This window comes from Chrysochloris asiatica, unplaced genomic scaffold, assembly GCF_000296735.1.
Source record: "Chrysochloris asiatica unplaced genomic scaffold, ChrAsi1.0 scaffold00004, whole genome shotgun sequence".
Classification (NCBI taxonomy): domain Eukaryota; kingdom Metazoa; phylum Chordata; class Mammalia; order Afrosoricida; family Chrysochloridae; genus Chrysochloris; species Chrysochloris asiatica.
Genome location: NW_006408522.1, coordinates 40,500,018 through 40,525,504, shown reverse-complemented (window position 1 = coordinate 40,525,504; position 25,487 = coordinate 40,500,018). Strand labels below are relative to the sequence as shown.

At 40.4% G+C, this 25,487-nt stretch overlaps 1 protein-coding gene across 7 annotated transcripts in view; it reads right to left on the bottom strand.

Annotated features, from left to right (window-relative positions):
* MEIS2 (Meis homeobox 2) overlaps window positions 1-25,487 on the bottom strand; it is a 283,660-nt gene that overhangs the window by 176,095 nt on the left and 82,078 nt on the right. For all 7 annotated transcript variants that reach the window (XM_006831796.1, XM_006831792.1, XM_006831790.1 and 4 more), the window contains exon 8: window positions 17,740-17,885. In XM_006831796.1, coding sequence (XP_006831859.1) covers window positions 17,740-17,885 — 146 coding nt within the window. The remainder of the gene's footprint in view (window positions 1-17,739; window positions 17,886-25,487) is intronic.

Genomic DNA, 25,487 nt, shown 5'->3' with positions numbered 1-25,487 from the left:
TCCGAGGGTGTAAATCTTTATGGGAGTAGAAAGCCTCATCTTTCTCCCGCGGAGCGGCTGGTAGTTTCGAACCGCTGACCTTAAGGTTTGCAGCCTGATTCGTAACCTCTACGAGGAAAAAATATCTCATTGGAATTTTGACTTATGAGTCACTTAAACAGTTCTCTCAAGAACATCCTCCCTCCTCTCTCCTCTCGTGTTGTAAATCCAAGCCCTTGGCTTTCCCCGTGTTGTCTGTTTCCGCTCCTCCTGGTCCTCAGCTAGTGAGCACTGTCTGAGAAAGGCCGGAATAACACGGAGGGTCCAGTCCAGCCTGGCCCTGTGTACTCCACAGGTGTTCTTTGTGGGCACTTTCTAATTCACTGTGGGTCACATGCTCCATGTCAGAGAAGTTCTTCTATGAGTTCTCTCAGCTTTCTACTCTTCATAAAATGTGTCTGTCTCATCCCTAACTTTCTACCTATGCAAGGACCCTCACACTCATTGGCTCCCTTTTATCTGAAACATGCCCTCTCCATTCTCATTAGCTCTACTCTCCACACCTACACGTCCGTCCATCTCATCCTCCTAGGTTCTCTCAAATTCAGTCTCTTCCTGTTTGCTGATACAACTGGTTTCCCTGGCATACCTCTGCTACTAAACTCTAATCCCATTCACATACTGTCTCCCACTCTTGGTTGATACCTTTCAATTTTGACTGTGCACTCTTCAGTCTGTAAAACTCAGGGCTACACCCAATGGATAACCCACTATGCTAAAAGTGCCAAACCAAAGACTTATTTTTTGTCATCACTCTTCTTGACCTTTCTACAGAATCGACTTCCTCCACTTTGAAACTCATTCCCTCTTCACATGATCTGATTATGTTCCTACAGATCTGATTTTATCTCTGGCTGGTGACTCATTCTTTTCTACTCTTTAAATGTAGTCAATACCTAGATTCTCTACTCTAGCTCCTTCTCTCTATCCACTGTCTCCTGTACTAACCTTTATGCAAAAGTACGGTTTCAATCATTTGCTTCAACAAAGATCAGTCTCAAATCTCAAACTTTAATTCTAACTTTCAGAGTGGTCCCTGTACCTGGTCACCTGGCAAACTTCCCAAATCTTCCTCACTCCTTTCCCATAAGTATTCTATGTGATAACCAAAGAAGACTCTGCCTTAAGAGCTGTTGTTGTTGTTGCTGTTGTTATGTGCCATGGAGTCAGTTCTGACTCATAGCAACCCTATATAGGGTTTCCGAGGAGTGGCTGGTGGACTTGAACTGCTGACCTTATGGCACCACATCAGGATTTGTGGGTGTTAAGAGCAGTGGTGGTGGTGGTTTTTTGTGCTTTGGAGTCGGCTCTGACGTAGCAACACTGCATAGGTTTCCGGAAGCTATAAATCTTTACAGTAGCAGAAAGCCAGATCTTTCTCTCGAGGAACTGCTGATGGTCCTTGCAGTTAACAGCCCAACAGGTAACCCGCTAACAAGTTGTTGTTGTTACATGCCATGGAGTCAGCTCCGACTCATAGTGACCTTGTATAGGGTTTCCAAGGCTGTAAATCTTTACGGGAGCTGAATGCCTCATCTTTCTCCCACAGAACCGCTGGTAGTTTCAAACTGCTGACCTTGAGGTCGGCAGCCTGACTTGTAACCACTACGCTAACAGAGAGCTCCTTCCAAGCTCCCTTGTTAAAGAGCTGCAACATCCCCAAATCCCTGAATGAAGGATGAGTGGAAGTTACATTTAGCTTTCAGATTGAAATTTTCTTCTGGAGAAAAGAAATGATCCCACTAATGTCTTGCTTGGGATAATGTGCTGGACTGCAAGGTTGGTTTGACCACAATATTGCTGGTTCAAACCCACTAGCCATTCCTCAGAAACCCTACACAGGGTCAATATGAGTTGGAACCAACTCGATGGCACTTGAACAACAGCAAATCTCTTGCTGCAGTGAGACAAGTCTGTGTCTATTATGGCACTGTAGGATAATGCAATGGACTGCAAAGTTGGCAGTTCAACCCTTACCAGGCACTCCTCAGAAACCCTATGTAGGGTTTCTATGAGTCAGAACCTACTCGACTCAGAACTGACTCGACAGCACTTAAACAACAACATCACAGGATTCAACCATTCTTAGAGTGGGTGTGGGACATCATCATTTTAAAGATGTAAAACTGCTATTCTCTAACAACCTGGCAAGGATGAAAAATGGCAGGCTTGTAGACTCATTAATTCTCAAGATGAAGCATTTATGGAAAAAGAACATAGATATGAAAATCCCCAAGGAATTTGTTCCCAAGCAATTGTAACACAAGTGAGAATAACTTTATTATGAGGTTAAATATCACCCAGTTACTTGTCATGAATTTAATTTAAAAAAAAGTTGAGTTTATAAAATTTCAAAACATAGATGCCACTAACGCTATGCGACAGTATGACTGATCTGTAAGATCTGTACCCTTCTCCTTGTACACATCCCATTATCTGTATGATTTAATCCCTATTCTAAGCAGAAATGGAGTCTTAGTGTGGCACTGTAGGATAAGCACTGGACTGTGCACTACAACAAGGTTAGCAGTTCAAACCTACCAGTCGCTCCTTGGAAACCTTATACAGGGTCATTATTAGTTGGAACTGCTCAATAGCACTTAACAACAACAAAACTAAGGAGACATATGTCAAAGGGACCAAATGTATTTTTCTTCAAAGTGTCTTTCACCCATATCCAAGTTCAAATTTCATGGAGCTAAGTCAGAGGAAATTATTTCAGTGGATTATATAAATATTGATTTATACTTATATAGCATTTTGATCTTTTCAAAAAGCTGTTTGTAATGTCAAAAAGCTGAGTTGACTAGCTTTAACTTACATGAGTTAACTCATATAAGTTAAAGGACTTGCCCCAAATGACCCAGAGAGTAAAAGTTGAGTGCAAGTAGGACTCTAGTCAAGTTACTACAAACTAGCCCACTATTGCTCAGTGTCTTTTGGATTGTTGTTGTTGTTAAGTAGAGTCGAGTCAGTTCTGACTCATAGCGATTCTACATAGGGTTTCTGAGGAGTGGCTGGTGAGTTTGAACTGCCGACCTTGAGGTTCTAACCAACTTGGCAGTCCAGTGCATTAGCCCAGAGCACCACACCAGGATACAACCATATAAACCAGTTGCCATTCAGTCACCTCTGACTCATGGCAATCCCAAGTATGTCGAGTAGAGTTGTGTTCCGTGGGGTTTTCAATGGCACTCATATAACTTGATGGATGGAGATCATCAGATCTTTCTTCTGAAGCACCTCTGGGTGTACTTGAATTGTCAACCTTTAGGTTAGCAGCCCAGTGCATTAAGTATATATAGCACGTAGGGATTCTTGGTGTGGTACTGTAGGATCAGCACTGGATTGTGAAGCACAAGGTCAGCAGTTCAAAACCACCAGCTGCTCTTTGGAAACCCTATACAGGGTTGCTATGAGTCGGAACCAACTCCACGGCACTTAACAACAAAAACAACAGGGATTCCTATTTACTCCTTAAGAGAGGTGACTGTTGACTTTGAGCTCTAGACTTCAAAACCCAAGGCTGGCAGGATGAGCTCGCTAACTGCTCCACAGTGGAATGATGAGGTTTTCTGCTCTCCAAAAGATACACAGCCTTGGAAACCCTAGATAAGGTTGCTATGAGTTGGAATGGAATTGCCGGTACTTAATTACAACAGCCACCCAGGAATTCCTATATAGTCTTATAAACAGTTGTTGTTGTTGTTAAGTGCCATTGAGTCGGTTTCCAAGGGTGTAAATCTTTACGGGAGTAGAAAGCCTCATCTTTCTCCCACAGAGTGGCTGGTAGTTTCGAACCGCTGACCTTAAGGTTCGCAGCCCGATTCGTAACCACTGCGCTACCAGAGCTCCTTTATAAACAGTAAGAATTGGGAATTTCTTTTGCCCTGGCTTGGAATATTTGTGTGTGATTGCATTTCTCTAAAGCACAAAAGAATTAACATGTTGTTCTTACCCTGATTCTCTGATGAACTACAAGCATTTTCCACGTCTGCTTCAATCAGACCCAACCATAGATTCACGAGAAATAACGCTACCCTCTCTATTTAACTGGAGAATATATACTTATATATTTCATGCTTTTTGACAAAGACAGTACAGGCAAGTAAGAACCAAAGAAAAACAAATCACTCTTCTCTACAAACTTGCTCTGAAAAAGAAAAACCATTTCAGACGGTTTGTAAAGGATGCCCAGACTACTAACAAAGGTCACTTTAAAACCTGATGCCTTTCCACATGGTCATATTTGATGATCACTTAAGCAGCTCACCAGAGAACATAAAAGCCTCAGGATTAAGCTCTAAGAGGAGTCTTTATCAAAGTGCCATCAAGTAATCAGTGGGATTTTGCCACACAGGTCTAAACTCATAGTTTCCCAGAAACTAAAGGAAAATCTGAGCCTATAATTGACTAATAATGATCCCATATTGCCCATGCTCTCTTACCACTTTTTCTTTCTTTCTTTCTTTTAATTCACTGTAAGGCAGGGTTTAAAACAAGTGCACCAACTCAGGAGCTGCCTACAGGTATCTTGAAATACTGAAATGGAGCCCTAACTTTTCACCGTAGGGAGAAACTAAGGCTGCTTTTACAGAGAGTTCCAACATGTCACCAAGCCTACGGGGAATAATCCTGCACTCATTTCTTCTATTGATAAAAACCTTTTCCTTTTAAAAGGACTAGTATAGTACCACCCCCGTACGTTCTGGTTGCTTATTGTTGGCTTATGATGGGGTCACATTATGAGTCAAGGGTAAAAAAAAAAAAAAAATACAGGCAATTTTAAATCTGTAGTATGACCCGTCATGGGATTATCCCTTTCTTAATTATTAATTATTATATTCCAGCTAGATATTTTCAGTCAAAATTGTTGTGGTAGTTAAGTGCCATCAAGTCAGTTTCTACTCATAGTGACCCTGTATAAGGTTTCTGAGGAATAACTGGTGAATTTGAACCGCTGACCTTGTGGTTTAAACCAATCTTGCAGTCCAGTGTATTATCCCACAAAGCCACACCAGTCAAAAGTAGTTCTGGAATATTTGTGATACTAGGGAAATCATGCAATAAATGAATAAATCTAGATATCGATTTATAATGTGATATCTCACCCGGAGCCATCAAGGCAAGCGGTCGCCCTCAGGGCAAACCTACTTCCAAGACTGAGACTCAAGGGGAATACACGAGCAGGGATGTGGTCTTTCTGGTGACCACATGGTCACCGATAAGGGGAGGTGGGGGAAAAACAGCAATTAAGTTGTGAGCTAAGTTCAACCATGTTCAATAGACTCCTGTCAACCTGGGTTGAGACCTGGTTGGCCAGCAGTATGGCAAGACCTGAGGACTCCTGGGCCCAGAGACAGGGACATGGCCACAGAGGACTAGATCAGAGAGTGAAGTGTCCAGCTGATATGAAATGAAGGGAGATGCACAAGAACACCCATACTTGCAGATAGAACCCACTTGATCTAGCTTCAATGGCTGGATGATCAGAACTTGACTAGAAGATGAAAGAAAAGAAAAAAGAAAAAGAGTATTCCACCACAATTTGATGAACTTGATCTATACTTATGGATGCAGTAGCTCATAAGAGGGAACAAATCTTTACAGTGAGGATCATTCCTATCCCCTCGGTACACAGTGTTGAAAGGGATGAGCAACTTAGACATTGGCTACCCCAAATTGGGGGGGGGAGGGGGTTACAAAGCAAGAAGTGACTGGTTTACAAGCTTTCAAGAAGGAACCTAGATCCAGAGGGTGTGGAGCAAGGTAGAATCTCCACTGAGAAGTATCCAATCTGTCTAGGTGGGGCTGATGAAAGGAGATGAGGATGGGTCTCTTGTGATACAATAGTGAATAATTGTTATCAGGACTGATTATGAGGGTTGGAAATGTAAAGGTAGACATTTTGTAGCAAAAAGAGTGGAGTGATTAACTTTGCAGTCTAGGAGTGGAGGTCCCTTGGACCATCAAGGGAGAAGAGCAGAGTGCAGGACCCTACCCAGAGAAGCAGTGATGCCAAAGATGGAGGCAGAGACGATGACATGGAGAGAGGAAGCGGTTGGAGACTTTAAATCCAGACAGGGAGAGGGGTTGTGTGCTGATGACTGGGGGTAGGGGGGGGTGGGGGGGTGCAGGCTTGCAGGGTATACTCTTTGGTTGGTTGATGCATGGAAGGGATTGTTTGTAACCATGGCAATGAAATGATATACGATAGGATGAATGTAAAGCTAATGTTCTCCCATGTAAACTATCACATAATTCACAATAAAACATTAAAAAAAAGAAAAAAGAACACCCATACTTGCAGATAAAACCCACTTGACCTAGCTTCAATGGCTGGATGATCAGAACTTGACTAGAAGATGAAAGTAGAGGAAAAAAAAAGAGTAATCCACTACAATTTGATGAACTTGACCTCTACTTATGGATGTAGTAGCTCAAAAGAGGGAACAAATCTTTACAGTGAGGACCATTCCTACCCCCTCGGTACACAATATTGAAAGTGATGGGAAACTTAGACAGTGGCAACCTCAAATGGAGGGGCAGGGGCTATGAAGGCAAGAAGTGACTACCTTACAAGCTTTCAAGAGGGAGCCTAGTTTCAGAGGGTGTGGGCAAAGGTAATAGCTCCATATTGAGTGGTTTCCAACCTGTCTGGATGGGGCTGATGAAAGGAGATGGGGATAAGACTCTTGTGGTTCGACAGTGAATAATTGCTATCAGAACTGATTGTGAGGGTTGGAAATGTAAAGGTAGACATTTTGTAACAAAAGGAGGGGAGTGGTTGATTTTGCAGTCCAGGAGTGGCTGATTTTGCAGTCCAGGAGTGGACGTCCCTGGGACCATCAAGGGAGAAGAGCGGAGTATGGGACCCTACTCAGAGAGGCAGTGATGCCAGAGATGGAGGCATAGATGATGACATGGAGAGACGGAGAAGCTGGGGACTCTCGACTCAGGGAGGGAGAGGATCTGTGTGCTGACGGCCGAGGGGGCAGGCCTGTGGGGTGTACCCTCTGGTTGTTTGAGGATGCATGGAGGGGACTGTAATCATTTCAATTAAATGAAATATGATAGGATGAATGTATAGCTAATGTTCTCCCATGTAAATTATCACTTAATTCACAATAAAAACTTTTTTTAAAAGATTGGTATCTGAGGTATTAAATTTTAAATCAGCAATAAATTTTGTTCAGAGATTAACAAGGATGAATCTTAATCATCTGTCTATGTTACACAAGTTAAATATTAAGTAAATTTTGGAACGAGGGTTGCCCACAATCATTTGCTATAGTGCTAAGAATAACCAGGTAACATTCTTGTCATTTCTTGTCATCCCAGAATCCCACAATAATAATCTCTTGAGTTGTTTTCATTTTATTTTGCTTTTCTGTGGACAATCAAGTCAGATTCAACAAATATTCATGTTATTTATTATAACCAAGAAGTAAAACTATAGTTTAAGAAAAATTATCTGCCATTATATTGTGACTTGACAACTTATCTACTATTAGATAAAAACAACTTAAATTAGTTCTGGCAGATTTGGGACTTGGCAGTTCAAATATGAATAGCAAATGTAAAAGCATAAAAATGGCATTACTATTATGTTTTAAAAGGATAATACACCTTTAAAGGGTGCTAGTGATTACTTTGCATACTGTAAACAACTGCTGCCAATCAATTTAGAAAGTGGTATGCAGCACAAAACTATAATAAGGGAAATTCATTCAACCAACCTAATGCATCCTACCCAAGTCACTATTTCTTAACAGGTTCAGTGGGGCTGGGTATCGTCTTTACACTTCATAATCTGTTCCAAATTGTGAAAACATATCACTGCGCTGAGAAGCCAGGAGATTTCTAGGAGTCCTCTGATATCTGTGCTGTAACACTTTCTAAAATCAAAATGAGTTCTGAACGTTAAGGTCGCTTTATGACCCTTTCCTGTGGCCAAGCTGGAAGGCAGTCAACTTTGCCTTTAATTCCCAGGAACTCCGCTTTACCATAGAATACGCTTGCAAATGGTGGTCATGTGGAAAGAAGACATGGAAATGTTCTCTAGGATCTGAATGAATATTCAGGGATCTCAGTAAACAGCATTTAATGGCACTCTATTCTTGGAGTTCTTAAATAGCTGAATATTCAGATATGCACATGCCTTCTATTTTCTTTGATTTAAAGGTCTTCAAGTCCCTGTCTCCTTGAAGAATTCTTCAACGTATTTTTAAACAATGATGCTAAGAGTGCTATTTTATGAAAGTAGGGGCTAAACTCTGAGTAATAATTATTTTAGTTTCTCTTTGATGGTAATTTAATAAGCATTTGATTCTTCAATCTCCTCAGTCAGTTTCTTAGTTTAAAATGTGTCTGTCAGTTAGTAGCTAATAATCTCTGAGTTAATTTTCTTAGTGGATCTCAGATGAACTTTTTAAACAGAGTTAATTGCCTGCTCTACTTGATTTATTTTCTTAACTTTTTATTGTGAATTGGAGTAACAGAGCAGATCATCAGGTTTACATTCAACAATTCAGTCATGTATTGTTTCATCTCACTGACTGTAACCCCCTCAATGTCACGTGGGTGCTGTAGTTTTTGATCATGATGTTTAGGCACCTAGGAGACCTGTCATCATCTCACCACCTCTATGGTGTGGTGCTGTGGGTTAATGCGCCAGACTGCAAAGTCGGCTAAATCACAAGGTCAGCGGTTCAAGCTCACCAGTGGCTCCTTGGAAATCCTATACAGGGTCACTATGGGTTGGAATGGACTCGACGGTACTTAACAATAACATGGTGTGGCAGGGAATACTGGTGTGGCATTATGGGTTACTTGTTAAAGCTCACCAGCCGCTCCTTGGAAACCTTATACAGGGTCACCAAGGGTTGGAACCGACTCGACGGCACTTAACAACAACAACAACAAATGGTGTAGCACTGTGGGCTAATGCGCTAGACTGCAAAGTCAGTCTGAACCACAAGGTTGGCAGTTCAAGTTCACCAGCCCCTCCTCGGAAACCCTATACGGGGTCGCTATGCGTCAGAACTGACTCAACGGCACTTAAGAGCAAATGGAAAGCACTGCCTTAACCCCTGAAATGGAATGTTACCAAAGCATAGCTCACAACCAGGAGGACAAATGCTGCTGAATCCCAAACACATCAGTTTTTCACATGCAGAACCCCTCCTAATTCACAAGCAAAAGACCTGAACACCGAAGCTTGCGATTTGTTTGTTTGTTTTTTACTCAAGAGAGATGAAGTAAATTCGGCTGTGATTTTCTTTCTTTTAGACAAGTTTCCAGGATTCAACAAAACATTACATTTTTGGCCTGTCTCTTTAATTTGAGAAATTGTAAAAACGACGACAGATGGCACACAGAATTGACTTATGTCCTCTATCTTTATAGAAGAAGGGGGTGCATAGAAACTTTGATAAAGGCAGAAGCTACAGTGTTCAGGTCACTATTAAAATTATCTAGTGGCTCTTTGGAGAGCTAGGATCAGAACATGCAGGCTTTTGTTTTTACGCATTCTCTAAAGCTAACCAATACTGTTGTAGGTTGCCACTGGTAATCATGGCTCCAATGTTCAGTGCCCCATCCCAATAAGGGCATGATGGATGTGCCATTAGCTCTGAACCTCGGCAACCTCTGAAATTACCAATCTTCCCACCCCTCAAAATCGTTACGAAATAGGAAGAACACTCAAGCTTACAGTTAATTGGAAACATTGCAAAAGAAGAGGAATGCTTAGAAAGCATGTCCAAGGGAAAATAAATCACCCGGCATTGTTATTTAATGCATTGTGACATCATTTCCTGAAATTAAACAGAGATGACATCAATTCAGATGATCTCCAGTTTAAGGTTCCATTCAAATAATTCACAGATGTTTTCTTCTGGCTAGCAGAAAAACAATGCAAAGGCTCCAGCAATGGGCAGCCTCACGATGCCTTGTGTCTGTGAGATGCTCTCTCTGCCAGAGTTGCTCAGCTGTATGTTCTGCAAATGCACTTCCACAACTGCTAGTAGTATCGCTCATTCCATGACCCTGACTTGTAGAGTAAGTGAACATTTGCATCTCTGAATGTGAGAAAGGCCATCTCTCACTGTATAAGTTAGGCCAGCATTTTATATTTGGTATTAATTTTGTCTATGGCTATTAGTATTAAGTAGGCCAATCTCAGAATCATGAAGGCACTAATTTCCAAGTAGAAATAACTAATGTCCACAAAATACTGATTAAATTAACTATTCAAGGTCCTTAAAAAGATGTCTAATGATATAAATTATTCCTGTGTCTCCATGGATACACTTGTGAAAATGTACAAGCGGACAAACTGGGGTAGAGATGAAGTAGGTGGGCAGGACTAGATCACTCACCGTTGATGATTTTGTGAGGTTCTAGAGACTAAAGAATCTCTGCGTGGTGCAAATGGTTAATGTGCTCTGCTGCTAACCAAGAGGTTGGAGGTCCAGGTCCATACAAAAGTACCTCAGAAGAAAGACCTGGTGATCTACTTGCCCAAGAATGATGACACACATGAGGTCACCATGAGTTGGAGTTGATTCAACTGGTTACTGGTAGAGGTCTCACATAGTTGGAAATCCAAGTGCACAGCCAAAAGACCAAAACAGTTGACATTTGTGCCACAAATTATATAGTGAGAACTGTGACAGCCAGAATTACTTATTGGACTTGATTTTCTGGGTCCTTCAAGCTTTCACCCTTTGACAGGGTGCAGTCTTAGCATTTTTCTATTTTTCTGTGTTAGTGGCAAACATTTAGTTTTTCTTCTCTGACAGGTTTCTGTGTTGACAGGTTTTAGCTTCCTTTTACAGTAGTTTACAAAATGATTACATCATTTGAACCACACAGCAACCTAAACCCTACTTAACCCAAGTTAAGTAGGGCAGATATTGACTGTTTTCATTTTGTAGAGAAGAAGATAAGGTCAGAGAGGTTGAATAACTTGCCCAAGATCACAGAGCTCAAACCCGATTCTTCTGATTTCACATTCAGAACCTCCCTCACTTTACAAAAAGCCATACAAAATTGTCTGCCAGAGAGTCTAGACTTTAATTCTCTGAGGGAGCAGGTATCTCCAGATTCTGTTCATAGATGGGAACCCTGTTACGTGTACTAACAGCTAGATCTGACTGAAGCATTCTGAACTAGTCTATAACTGCTTTCTTCTTCACTTCCTAGCCCATCACAGAAGGCTCACCAGGATACTTTAGCTTTCACCCTGCATCAGTGAGTAATCATCACATGTTGACATGGTCTCCTTTGTTGTTGTTATTAAGCACGTTGGAGTCAAATCTGACTCAAAGCAATCCTGCATAGGGTTTCCAAGGAACAGCTGGTGGGTTTGAACTGCCGACCCTGTGGTCTGAAGTCCAGTGCTGATGCTAAAGTGCCACCAGAAGCAGGCTGAATTTAGATCTATGTTCTTTCCTATTGAAGGGGATTTGGGATTTCTTGGCTAACCTGGTCTCACCATCTCATATGGTTGGTCTCACCATCTCATATGGTGGTGGTTATCTGCTGTGGAGTCAGTTCTGATTCATAGTGACCCTATATAGGGTTTTGGAGGCTGTAAATCTCTATGGGAGTAGAAAGTCTCATTTTTCTCCTGTGGAACCGCTAGTAGTTTCGAACTGCTGACCCTGGGATTAGCAGCCTGGTTTGTAACTACTACACTACCAGAGCTCCTTTCATATAGTCCTAGTTAAGCATGTATATAGTAACTTAGGTTGCCCAGTTCCATATGCCAAGGTCTCCTGCTACCCATTTATTCAACTACATTGAAATATGAATTATAGTTATTTTATATTGTGCGCTTATTATATAAGCCAGACATGGGGCTAAATGCTTATCATTGTATTATCTTATTTAATCAGTCTGCTTTGGTGGGATTATGCCCATTCTACAGAAATACAGATTGAGGCCTAAAGAGGGTAATTGCATGATGTCAAACATCTAGGGGTCAGTCCCTGTGCTCTTAACCTCAACACTAGGAAAAGAAGTCATTTGGGTTCACGTAAGATGGAAAGAATAAGTTAAAAGGCAAAATAATTCCTCTGTCTGACTTTCTCAAGAGTACATGCAAACAAGAACAAAGTTGAGTTGACTGAACTGCTGTCGTGGTACTGTAGGTTAATGCACTGGATTACAAAGTCAGTTTGATCCACGAGGTCTCGGCGGTTCAAGCTCACCAGTGGCTCCTCAGAAATCCTATACAGGGTTGCTATGGGTTTGAATCTACTTAATAGCACTTAACAACAACAGCGTTACTGCCCGATGGTCTTGGTGAACTCCCTGAAAGGGACAAATGTCTTTCCAATGTGACATGGAGCTGTGCTGGTATTTACCCATAATATGAGGTCATTGTCTCTGTAGGACAATATACTTTAAAATGTAGCTTTTATTGCCAAAAGCCCAAAAATCAAATTCTAATAGGCAAGGAATGAAGTGAACAAATACCTAAGAGGTAGTCTTTACCCCCACCTCCCCACGAAGAGACAAGGAGAAGACACAAAGCATTTTGCAGTGAACAAAGGATAGAGTTTTAGAATCAACAGTTTCAAGAAAGTTGCATGGTATTATAGCACTTGTAAATAAATTTGCCTCTGATTTCTGTATGCATATCTCTGAGAGAAATTGTACATTGCCTAATTGTGAGCTTTTATCCCTATGTTTTCAAATACGAAAACCTTTAGTCTGAAACTGGTATGAGCAAGTGGTGTCTTTGTGTGTGAGCACTTCCTGTTTTCATTCTATGATCAAATATATTCTTTGCAGCAGAACTAGGGGAGCTCTTGAAGGTGGCGAGTGGAGGTGCCTGAAAGCCTAATTGAGCACACTACGGGCTTCTTGGCATGGAGGAGTTTTTCATGGTTATGAATAACTGTCAGGCTGCGTCTTATTTCTTGCTGTTTCTTTCTTTAACTATCTTTTAAGTCAAATAAAAACAGTTGAAATGGTAGGCTTACTTTTATGATATCATAATCTCCAAGTGTTAGTGAAAGGAATATACTTCCCTAGGATATCCCTAAGGTTTTTTTTTTGTTGTTGTTTTTTTGTTGTTTGCTTTCTTTAACCATTGGGCATTTTCCAGCAAAATCACATACATTTCCCAACAGATTCTTTCTTCAATCTTTTCTTTTCTGCTCAAAAATCCAAGTCTACTCATCAGTCAGTTGAAGAAGGTATAATATAGACAGTGTTTTGCTACTTGAATTTCTAATACATATGTTGTTGTTATTGTTATTAAGTGCCTTCAAGTGGGTTCCAACTCTTAGTGACCTTGTATAGGGTTTCCAAGGCTTTTAAATCTTTATAGGAGCAGAAAGCCTCATCTTTATCCCTCAGAGTGGCTGGTGGGCTCAAACTGAGCAGACCTTGTGTTTTGTAGTCCAGTGCTTATATATGTTGTTGCTATTGTTAAGTGCCTGTGACTCAGTTCCCATTCATGGCATTTGTTCGTATAGATGAATGAATATATTAATATAAATTATTTTAGAAATATACTTATTAAAAAATAGATTTCCTTGCAGTTACTGTGATTTTTAGATGCTTTTTTATAAACAATATTTTGAAAATTGGTGGTTAGAAACTAGAAAATAGTTAATAAGCACCAGATTAAGCAAATTCAAAGAATTTACCTCTGAATACAGAAATGCCTTTGATTTTGTTTTGCAATGCCACTTTGGATTTGGTTTAAACATTTTCCTCAGTGTAACCAGTTAGCTGCAAGGTTATTATCTTCACCCCTAAAGTTGGTGGCACTTGGGAATCTGAAAGACTACTTTAACTGTTACAATTGTAGTGGAACTTGTTCTTGCAAGGAAACTGAAGGTTAATGATTTTTGTCATATTGAGACTAAGATTTAACAATTGCTACAGTTAGTCTTTGTTGAGGTGGGGTTCTTTTTTCTCTGGGTCTTTTGAGGTATTCAGAATAGGTGACAATAGCTTGCAGTTGAGAACATATGTAGAGAGACCCCTGTGGCTTATTGGAAAAAGTTGCTTCATGCTGGTTGGGTGTTTGGAAAAAAAAAAAATACAACCAGAGTTCTTTTATGTTCTGCTAGTTAATGAATGCATGGATGTCAAAATGGGCCAATGGCCCATTCAGGGGGCAAAGCTTTAGCAGCCCCCTTCTTTAAGAACACATCCTGATATGCAAAATACATTTGCTTAACAAATTAAAATAATGAGATAATTCAATTAGCTTCTTTTTTAGAAAAGAAAGAAAAAAGGGTACATCGGGGATTATTGTATTACAAGAACAGGTCATACTGCACAAAAGGGTACAAACCAGTTTGAAAAACGTTAAAGAGACTAATAATGAAAGAATGCACGTTGAATCATGCACTTGTAAAGAAATTTACATGAAATAATAATTTAGACTACATCTATTTTCAGTGAGCTAGAGCCAACATTTCACTGTGAAAGTTGAAATTAATTAAATGACAGAAAATATATACGGGGCCATCTCTACTTCCAAGAACTTCCTCATGCCTGTTAGTGCATGTAAGAAAAGAAGTCTAAATTAACATGTCGCTAGTTAGGGGTCTCTATTCTTGGTTTCTGGGCTCAGAATTACAGCCGAGTAAATCGTTCAGATCCACTAGCTCATTAAAGATGGGAAAGTACAAGTTTTACAGGACACCGCCCTCATCAAAGTTACTGAACCTCAACTCTGCAGTTGGGGTGAAATTGGGATAAAGAGGAAAAGAAATCTCAAAAGGGAAGCTGAGGGGAATTTCTTTAAGACACAAGAGAGGTGTAGCAAAGGCAGTAGAAAGATTGGGAGACAAAGCTGGTGGCAGAATGTAATGAAAGGGGCGAATTGTGAAACAAGGATCATGAGGAGGAGAAAAATAAAGCACTTTCTGAAAAGTAAAAAATTAAAGGGAAGGGAGAGAAAGATGACCAGGAGGCTGGGGTGAGCAACGCTCTCACTAGATAGTCCTGAGTGCAGAACCAAAACGTAGGACCAAGGGAAAAGAGGGTAGACATCTTGTTGCAAAGATGTGGTAACAAAAGGTCCATAAGATTTAATGGATTCAACTGAAGTTTAGAGGAAAACTGAACTTGAAATGCACATTTCCTGACTCCCCTGCTCTGGTTATTTCAAGTTCCCTCTTTCCCCCACTTCAAGGGCATGCATGCAGTAGTTAAAACTTTTAGTTGGACAGAGAACACTGCACCAAACCTTATGCACATTTAGCTAGATGTTCAAGTTGGGGACAATGCCCAACAGTTGGCTTGCAAACTTGCACAAGTGATGCAAGCATAAGAGGTACCCAGGGAGCACTGGAACTCACAACACTAAGTGGCCATGCACACAAGGGGCACTGGTGGTGGATACGAAGGTGGGATATCCGGCAGCCACAGGTCAGGTGTCAAAGGCTCATGACACTTCCCCATGCGTCTCAACACATAGAATATTGGCAATGGAAGGAGAGTTGGCTTAAAGAGAGGAGTATAAGAAAATCTTTTCGAATGGGAAAGATTGAGGGAAAGGACGCATGAAAATAAGTAAAGAAGGCAGTACATGCTTCACAATATCACAATACACACAATCCCTTAGACACATAGTTTATTGATGGCAGAACTTGGGAGAGTCATATGTAATTTTAACAAAGGTAATGACGATTTTAACAAAGTCATCATCATGAGGTGGAGCCAGCACAGAGTTAGGGATTAGGAAGACTTGGGTCCTGGTCCCAGCTTGATTCTGAGCTAATTATTTCCCTTTCTGGATCTCAGTTTCCTCATTTGTAAACAGAACAGCCAAATTCTCTAAGGTTCTTCTGTTCCGTGATACTGGTTTTGATTACTGAAAGCTAGAAACACATAGGTGTTTTCTTGAAATTTAGTGGATGAAGTCAGGGTTTTTTCTTGTTTTTGTCTTTTGCTGGGGAGAGGGGAGGCAGAGAAAGGTGGAATGTGAAAGAAACTGGTAGGAGGGAAGTAGGCAGGTGAGCTTGTGTGGAAGAGAGCAGCTTGCCTACCATCCGGCAGCTCCCTTGGCTTTCTTAGTTGCTACTCTAACCAAACAAACCTTCAGTTAAAAATGAGAAGCCCCTCCCCTCACACTCACTCGACTTCCAAATTAAAAACATTTTACAGGTTAGTAAATCTCCAGCTGAGGTGATGTAGCAAAGAACAGCTGTGAAGTAATTTTGATAATGATGAGAATAATAACCACATGGCAAGGTTCAGGGCTTTGCTGTTGCAGCTTCAGTGCTCCTGAATAGATAAAAGTGATTAAATACTCCTGATTATCCCTGACCAATATGTAATGGATTTACAGCCCTTTCAATTAGTCAGTATTTGCTTAGGACTCATTATTTTGTCTTTGGTTAAGTAATCAGCCCAGAGACCGCATGTTCTGTCTAATTCCTCTGAGCCAAGTCAGCGCAGAGCCCTGACCTTTGAAATGACCATAGCTGCAAGGCAAGAACAACCACCATCACGGCAGCAGCGTGGGTTCTTCCAGCTAATCCTGACACCACAGGCCAGATCGATACACCTTAGTTTGCTACTAATGTCCTTACATCAAGATGGCCGATTTAGGAATGTGAATCTATCACTTTTCCCTCCCCACACCCACTCCACCCCTTTGCCCTTTGTAGCTCTGTTAGAAGAGCAGGATCAGCAGCCAACACCATAAATAAAAATGGAACCTTGTCCTGGACCCATGACACTGTAACTAATGTCATTCAGGATGGCAACACACAAGTTGGATAATCAAAGAAGACCTTCTCCTTGCAATGGGTCACTCTAGTTTTAAGCATTCGCCTAAATAGAACGGCCTGAAAACAATATTATAGCAAGAAACAGCCTCTGAAATTTTTGCCATCTTCCCCGAATTTCCATATAAACTAGATGGCTAGTTCCTCTGTCAAAATATACTGTCATTTTTTTGTCCCCAAGAGAATCTTACAGAATCAACACTATATACCAACACATAAAACAGAATACAAACAGGAGAACAGAGATACATTGTTACTTAAAAAAATTTTTTGTACCTAGTTAATACCTTACTAGAAGTGAATAGGTCTAGCTTTGAAGATAATGGACTTCCTTCAACAGCTAAAAACAAAATCTTAATCTCCACCTTACAAACAAAGGCATTACAGTCCCTCTGTGTTTGTCATATAAGTACATGACATGTTTGCAAGCAGCTTCAGCGATTTAAGTTGCACCTGATATGGAGATTGGACATGCATGTGGCATGGTACTCTTTTTGCCTCCAAGAAAAGATGGCTTTCGTTAATAGCGTCATCAGCAATGTTTATGGGCTCATGAGTTCCTTGCAGCCATTTCCCTTGGCTGCTGTTGTTCTATCTGAAGTTGCTATCAAACCTTTTAGCATAAATAACAAATTTGTTCTTCTATACAGTTAAGGGCCCTAGACCATTTTGTATAGGGTCCATTCCTGGCTTATTAATAAACAAATTATAAAGGGGAAAAACAAACCAGCCAAAAAACCCACTGCTACTTTCTGGAGGATGCACTATTGAGGATGCTAGTTGATAAAACCATAACTTCTCTGTTGCTCATCAGATTTCAAGCAAGAAAATATCGGCACCTTATTTTAAAACTATATATGAATGAGCCCTTGTAACTTGCTAGCAGGAAGCAAAACAACAAAAACTTTTTTTCTCTTTCATCTTAACTTACTGTGAGATGCTGGAAGAGCCACGCTCTCATGATATTTGTTGCTACTTTGGGGAAAATGCCTCTTTTCTTCTGGCGTTTTTTGTCCTTGTCTGGGTCATCATCGTCACCTGTACCAGGTGAAGCTACACTGTTGTCTAAACCATCTCCTAGTAGAAAGAAATAAAAATACATTAAGAGAACACATAGAAAGGGTGCCAACAACAATGTGCAGCTAACGATGAGCTCAGCTAAGCTTGTTGAAAGAAATCCATTAAGCTGGTATATTCTCTTTCATTAAAGTATAATTGGAGACACAAATATGTAAAAGACAAAATTAAACCAGGCCTCTTCAAATGTTAATTTTGTGTGTCTCACACTTGCCCATATCATTAATTCAATTATAATTGTATGCTTGACACAGTGCAGTAGCTCTTTGTCAATTATGGAATCCAACGTGGGAAAACCATCATCAGAAAACCCATTCGGTGGAAATGCTTCCCCATGCCTTTAGTGAACACATACTGGAGGGTAATCAAGTTCAATGTTCTGTAGTCTATATATTCTAAGCTGCCTGCATAGGTGATAGTAACTATGTTACTGTTCATTGCACATAACACACTGCCTGCTCAGCCCCTCCTACAACCGACACCTCCTAAGCACGCACATTCACACACTGCTTATACAACCCTGCACTCGGCATTTGCATGACATGAAAACTTTTAGCTCTCTGCACCACTGATCATTATCATTAAAAAAAAAAAAAAAAAGATGTACATCAAGGTAGGGTGCTCACTTAATCAGAAGTTTCTATCAACATCTTTCTCTTCTGTGCTTTTCTTTGGCATTAATTGTGCATTAGCAAAAATCATTTACTTTTAACAGTCATAGTTATTTTTTCTTGCCTTCCGGCAGAAATGCCTTGAAAGCCTGCCTGGAGGGCATCTAAATTATGTATCTGAAAAACTCTTCTGGCAAGGCATTGCAGGACCCCTACTTTCTTAAAATTCATACGAGCACGTCTTCCTGTTTTGGGGAAGGCATCAATCAAGAGCAGCAATATATGCCATATCCCTACATTAATATTTGAACTAATAACTTTAAAAAAAGGAAAGAAACAAGATCCGACTTGTGGCATAATCAAATGCAAAATAAATGAAGAATACTGGGACAGCACAGGGCCTTTATAGATAGCTGTGTTTTCCTTGCACATCATTAGCCTGGAGCCACACGAAAGAGGAAAACAGAGAAGTGGAGAGTTTATGCTCCCTGCTGGTGTTTAAGAAGCCGGGTCCTGGAAGGACATCTGGGAATTGCGCTGAGATGAGGTTTTTTGTAATTTAAGAATAGACATTCATTAGCAGTAAATGCCATAAATCCCATGCTAAGTAAAAACCTTGTCCAAGAAAGCCTAAAACAATAAACTCTCTGCTCAATGTACCCTGAGCTAGACGCTCTTTAGCTTCGAGAGAAATGCCATAGATCCATCCACCAGTTCAGACCAATTCTCCCCCTGGAGAGTCCTCTAACACACATTCTGCCTACCGGACCACTCCTGTTCTAACTTCAGGGTCTGTTCTGGGAGCTGGGAGCTTCTCTGTACCTGTTCTTTTCCTTTCTTGCAGTATTAAAAAAAAAAAAAAAAGCAAAAACCCTTCAACCTTCTTTGACCAGAGAAGCAGAAAAGCCACAGCAAAGAGCTGGCAGATTAATTTTATTGACATTTCCATTTTCACTGCAATGTGATACCCTCCATCACATGGAAGAGATGACCCTCACTATTTACAGACTGACAGGCCACTTCATTACAACCACCCTGCCCCAAGGCAAAGCAGCTCCCTTCCATCTGCCCAAACACTAGAGCATGACCCCAAAGTTGCTGTTCTCTTTTTCTTTGCCTTCTGTTATGATAAAAAAAAAAAAAAAGGATCCCAAATAGTCCAAGAACTAATCAGAGTTCAGGGAAACAAAAGGCATTTGGCTTTTTGAATACTGGATATATGGAGTCTAGCCTTATCTGTCTACCCTCCCTGCACACACATGGACACCAGGGCATTTCTTGCACAAGGACACACACACACACACACTCATTCACTCACTCAAGCTCGCAAGGGTACACGCACACTCTTTCCACCATGCCAAGGAACTGCTGCAAGGCAAATTCTCACCCACACTAATGGTTTCTGACTGCTCCTTGGCAACCCTAGCATTTTAACCTGGGTGGATGTGCTCTCCAAAATACAGACACTGGAGCCATCTCATCAGCTGTTCATGTGACACAGATGGAGAGTGGCTATTAGGAGCCAGGCAGTGGGCCTTGGGGATCTGAGGTGCTGTTTTGTAGCCTGAGGCGATTTCGAAAAGCAGTACCCGGAGATGAGGGGAAAAAAAATCCACACTGCAAGTGCAAGTTTGAAGTCAGTCAGTCTGTCTGTCTACCTACCATGGATAAAGATATCTTTGTCTCTTAATGCAAAATCTATGTGGGCTCTCTGAATGTACATTTCATATAATGTATGTATGGAATATCTCTTCCTTCAATGTCTTCCAAATATAAAAACATACTCTGTAAACAATGCCTGTGTGTATATATTTCTTCCTAAGCACATATGGTTTCTGTGTATATATTTAAGCTGAAATTGTCAGGATTTTGTTAAAATCTCATTTAGCTTTTTTTTTTCTTCCCTTTGATAGATTTTTGAATATACTTATTTTAAAAGGGTAGTAGCCTAATTGAAGGAAGTTCAACCAAAAAAAGACATTTGCCTTTTAAGCCAATCAATGACCTTAAAAATGAGAGCCTTTCCAAAATGCATTTTCTCTTCCTTAAGAGCAAAGAGGGTTAGTAACACCTTCAAAACATACAATTTGCTATATTAAGCTCAAGAAAAGAGTGTGCATCCTTTGATGTTGGACTTAAACAAGAAAAGATGGGTACACTACATGAATTTTTATATAAATGTTATAAAATGCTTGAACTTAAAAACTGTAACAAATAATTATAATGAAAAAAAGTCTATTTTTATATTGAAACTAGACATTAGATTTTTTAATTATTAGAGGAAATCTTCCTCTCCCAAACACAATAATAAATATCTCTGTTTTCCCCCAATGGACTTGTAAGCCAACTCTAGCATAGAGGCATAACAATAAAAATTTTTTTAAAAGCAACTGTGCAATCTGAAACCTAAATACAACTTTTGTAGATGATGTTAGAGTTAGTAACTCAGTGGATATTATTTTCTTGTTTAAAGGCTGTATGTGTGTATGTGAATGGAAGAGAGTTGGCAGTCCTTGATACATCGGCACAATTGAGTTTAATGTGTGGGAAAAGGTGTGTGTGCCAACACATATACTAACACAGTACGTGAGGTATTACTGTGTGTCTCAGAATGGGGAGCTCTGATTCTCAGTATGCTATCCTTGAGGGTAGAACTGTTTGTTCTTTATCATTCCATCTTGGGAAGACAGCTGTGTTCCTGAATGGGAGCAGACATCTAGGGATGTTGAGTAAGTGACTGAGTGAGCTAGTCAATGAACTTATTCAAGGTACAAGAAAAGATAGGCAGGACCTTCCTCTCTTTTTGACAATGCCTACACTTGGGTATCTTCACTAATTATAACACATAAGGGCCAAGGGACATTTCACCTGGAGTGGCTGGGTGTGTTTTGTATGTGCACAAAGTAGCTTCTAATCATGCCAAGGAAATGTGTTTCTTTTCACTTTGGTGCCCATTAGGGTTTCTTAGAAGGGTTGAGCTCAGACTGTTCTATCAATTTTACCAAATATTAAAAATACTAGATATTCTTCCATTGGAGTCCTGCTACGTCACTGGACTGCTAACTGCAGTTAGTGACTCAAACCCACAAGCGACTCCGCAGAAACTTTATACAGCAGCACAATGAGTTGGAACTGAATGACAGCACTTAACAACAACATGTTTCCTTTAAAAAGCCCTGGCGACGCAAATGATTAAGTGCTTTTCGCTGCTAACCAAAACATTGGTGGTTTCTCCATAGGACAAAGACCTAACCATCTACTTCTGGAAAGATTACAGTCAAGAAAAACCCTGTGTGGGGGGCAATTCTATCTACTTTGTCACATGGTAACAGAATCAACTCAATGGGTTTGGGGAAATATACTCAAAGCAGTTGTGCCTTACTGGAGCACATTGTGTATAGTTATAGAAAGGAATACTCAAGATCTATGGACAGATCACCTGGAAATGAATTAGATCATCTAGAGAGATTTTGAAAGTCTAGGTCCTCAAGCTTCATCCCAGACTTACTGAATCAAATATCCTCAGACAGAGTCCAGAAATTTCTATTTTTAGCAAGTTCCTTGGACATGTTTATGCAATCTGCCTAGTGTTGGTTCTTGAACTGACTTTTGGAAGTCATGGAATTAGATAACATTGTAACTTGAAATGAGCTTCAATCACAGGAACAAGTACAAAGTTAAAATTCTATTTAACTCCTCCAAGTGGGTTTACAGGTCAGCGTGAACAAGTAATGCAGGATTTGTGCCTTATCCTCTGTAGGAAAGCCTTCACGTATTCTATCACATGTACTGTCCAACATCACGTAACTGTTTTAGTCTTCTGGTGGTAAGTGCTCAATAGAAATAAATGATCTATCTAACTTACAATGCAGACTGATAGTATCCGCATCAGCTAAGAAATTATGAGAAATGTAAATTCTAAAGCCCACTCCTGCTCCACTGAATCTGAAACCCTGGAGGTCCAATAATGCAGGTGGTTAACAAGTCCTCCTGGTGATTCTGATGCCAGCTCAAGTCAGACAACCACTGCTGTAGAGCAGAGAAGATAAGACCCTTTAGTTGGTTATCCTTAAGTTATTGTTGCTTCAAAATGTTGCTTCAAAATATGAGTCTAAACTAAGTCCTCATGTTTTATGACTTGACAGTGCTTTGAGAACATCTGCAGCTAGATTTACATCTGTACTTTAGAATTGTCCACAGTGGCAGTCCTACGCATACTAAGGCTATTGCTCTGCTAAATAGCTCCAGTATACTTCTACCTATACGAGCAATGTTAAGACAGAGTCGAGTTGCAGGAAGCTAAATCCTGGGATACCATGAGTGTCAAGGGATAGACATAATCCATACCCATAACTGTGTACCCCGTGAACCTAGAAAATACAGATGCACACAAGCAGTGGACCCTCAGATGGTTCTGAAGCAGAAATTCCCAATCCATCAAATTCTTGTCATAAAAACTACCCAGACAAAAGGTTGTCACTTCCTTTCATTGACATATTGTCTTATTCCATTTAGCCAAATGTCTGTCTATAGTTTAGACATCAATTGCTTGGATTGGATATGTTGTTGTTGTTAAAAGGACACTCTGTATAGGGTTTCCAAGGAGTGGCTGATTGGTTTGAGCTGCCAACCTTTTAGTTCAAACCGACCTTGCAGTTCAGTGCTTACGCTACAGCACCACAACAGGGCTCGGTTTGAAATACAGCAATGATAAAAATAGTGCCAAGGTCAGCAGTTTGAAACCACCAGCTGTTCCACGTGAGAAAGCTGAGGCTTTCTGCTCCCGTAAAGATTACAGCCTCGGAAACCCTGTACAGGGTTGCTATGAGTCGCAACCGATTCCACGGCACATAACAACAACAACAACAAGTGTGCTATGATGTGTTTGATGCCATAGATGAGCTCTTTTCTTTGTCCTATCAGAAAAACAATGTCAGAACGAAGAGGCAGTCCAGTGCATAGTTCTACTTACTCCACCCTCCAAAAAAACACATTTCCCAGTAAGAACACTAAGGTCAGGAGGTTAAGCCCCTGCCCAGGATTCTACACTCATCTGTGGCCAAGATTAAACTGGAACCCAGGCATGGCAACGTCAAGTCCAATGTTATTTCTCACATTAATACCGTAAATTATGTTTACTTTTCAAAGTATTCTCACACTAATATTGTAAATTATGTTTACTTTTCAAAGTATTCTCACACTAATATTGTAAATTAAGTTTAACTTTCCAAAGCATTCCCTGGGTTGAACTCTTTTATCAATGATAAATCCATGCAAATCCTACATGTTAAGGTCTAAGTGTAGAAAGAGAGATTAGTTCTGGGGCCAAGTGGTTGGGAAAGAGCTAGTGGTGGTTCAGGCTGACCTTGAGCCAAATTGTGCTAAATTTTCTCTAAAAAGTCAGCTGGTGTCTGGAGCTGCTTAAGATATTACTCAGCACAGCATGAGTCTTTGAGACTCAGGATTTTTATAATAGGTTTATCATGGTCCAAGTGGATACCTTGATGCAGAAAGCATCAGACTGACCTTCAGAGCCCAGAGAGAACCTGCTGTTCACAGTCAGTATTTCATGGGCTTTGAGACCATCACTATGCAGTGCTATTAACACTTCATAGAACTCTGATTAAAATGATATATTTGCTCCTTGAAAACCAAGTCTTCAAAGGTTGTTGTTGCTGTTGTTAAGTACTGCCAAGTAGGTTCTGACTCATAGTGACCCTGCACAGGGTCCAGTGCTAATCCTACAGCACCATACCAGGACTCATGTAAAAGGTAGGTTAATACAATTTTCCTATACTATGTGGTACCTGGTTAAATAACAAACACCTAAAACTGATCTCTCAGTCATGTATCTTCAGAAAAATAAATAGGAGAAATGAAAAAATGTATTTTGACTAAGAGTTTTTATACGTGTTTTGGGTATCCTGAGGGTACTTTATTTAACTCTTGCTTCTATTCGTTTTTAAGGAGCTCTGGTAGTGTAGTGGTTACAAATCGGGCTGCGAACCACAAGGTCAGCAGTTCGAAACTACCAGCTGCTCCGCGGGAGGAAGATGAGGCTTTCTGCTCCCATAAAGATTTACAGCCTTGGAAACTCTGTTCAGGGTCGCTATGGGTCGGAACCGACTCGACGGCACTTAACAACAACAAAAATCTATTATTTTTTAAGCAAATTTAATAGTTAAAGACATGCATACCAACATATGTTAACTCGAATCTACCACTCATCTGTCAGTTTGTTGTACTGTGGTGGCTTGCGTATTGCTGTGATTCTGGAAGCTATGTCATCAGTATTTTAAATACCATCAGGGTCACCCATGGTGGACAGCTTTCAGATGAGCTTCCAGACTAAGACAGACTAGGAAAAAGAAGAGACTGACCACTTCCGAACATTTAGTCAATGAAAACCTTATGAATAGCAATGAAACACTGTCAAACATACCAGAATATTGAATACTGAAGTATGATGAAGAGTACCAGAATACTGTCACATATAGCATCGGAAGATGAGCCCCTCAGGTCGGAAGGCACTCAAAATACGACTGAGGAAGAGCTGCCTCCTCAAAGTAGAATTGACCATGATGATGAGAATGGAGTAAAGCCCTCAGAACCTTCATTAGCTGATGGGGCACAACTCAGAATGAGGAGTAAAACTGTAAATATCCATTAATACTTGGAACATGGAATGTACAAAATGTGAATCTAGGAAAACTGTAAACTGTCAAAAACTAAATGGAATGCATAAACATCAATATCCTAGGAACTAGTGAAAAGGAGCTCTGGTAGTGTAGTGATTATGAGTTGGGCTGCCAACCGCAAGGTCAGCAGTTTGAAACTACCAGCTGTTCCGCGGGAGAAAGATGAGACATTCTGCTCCCATAAAGATTTACAGCCTCGGAAACCCTGTACTGGGTCACAATGAGTCGAAACCGACTCCACGGTACTTAACAACAACAACAGTGAACTGAAAAGGACTGGAATTGGCCATTTT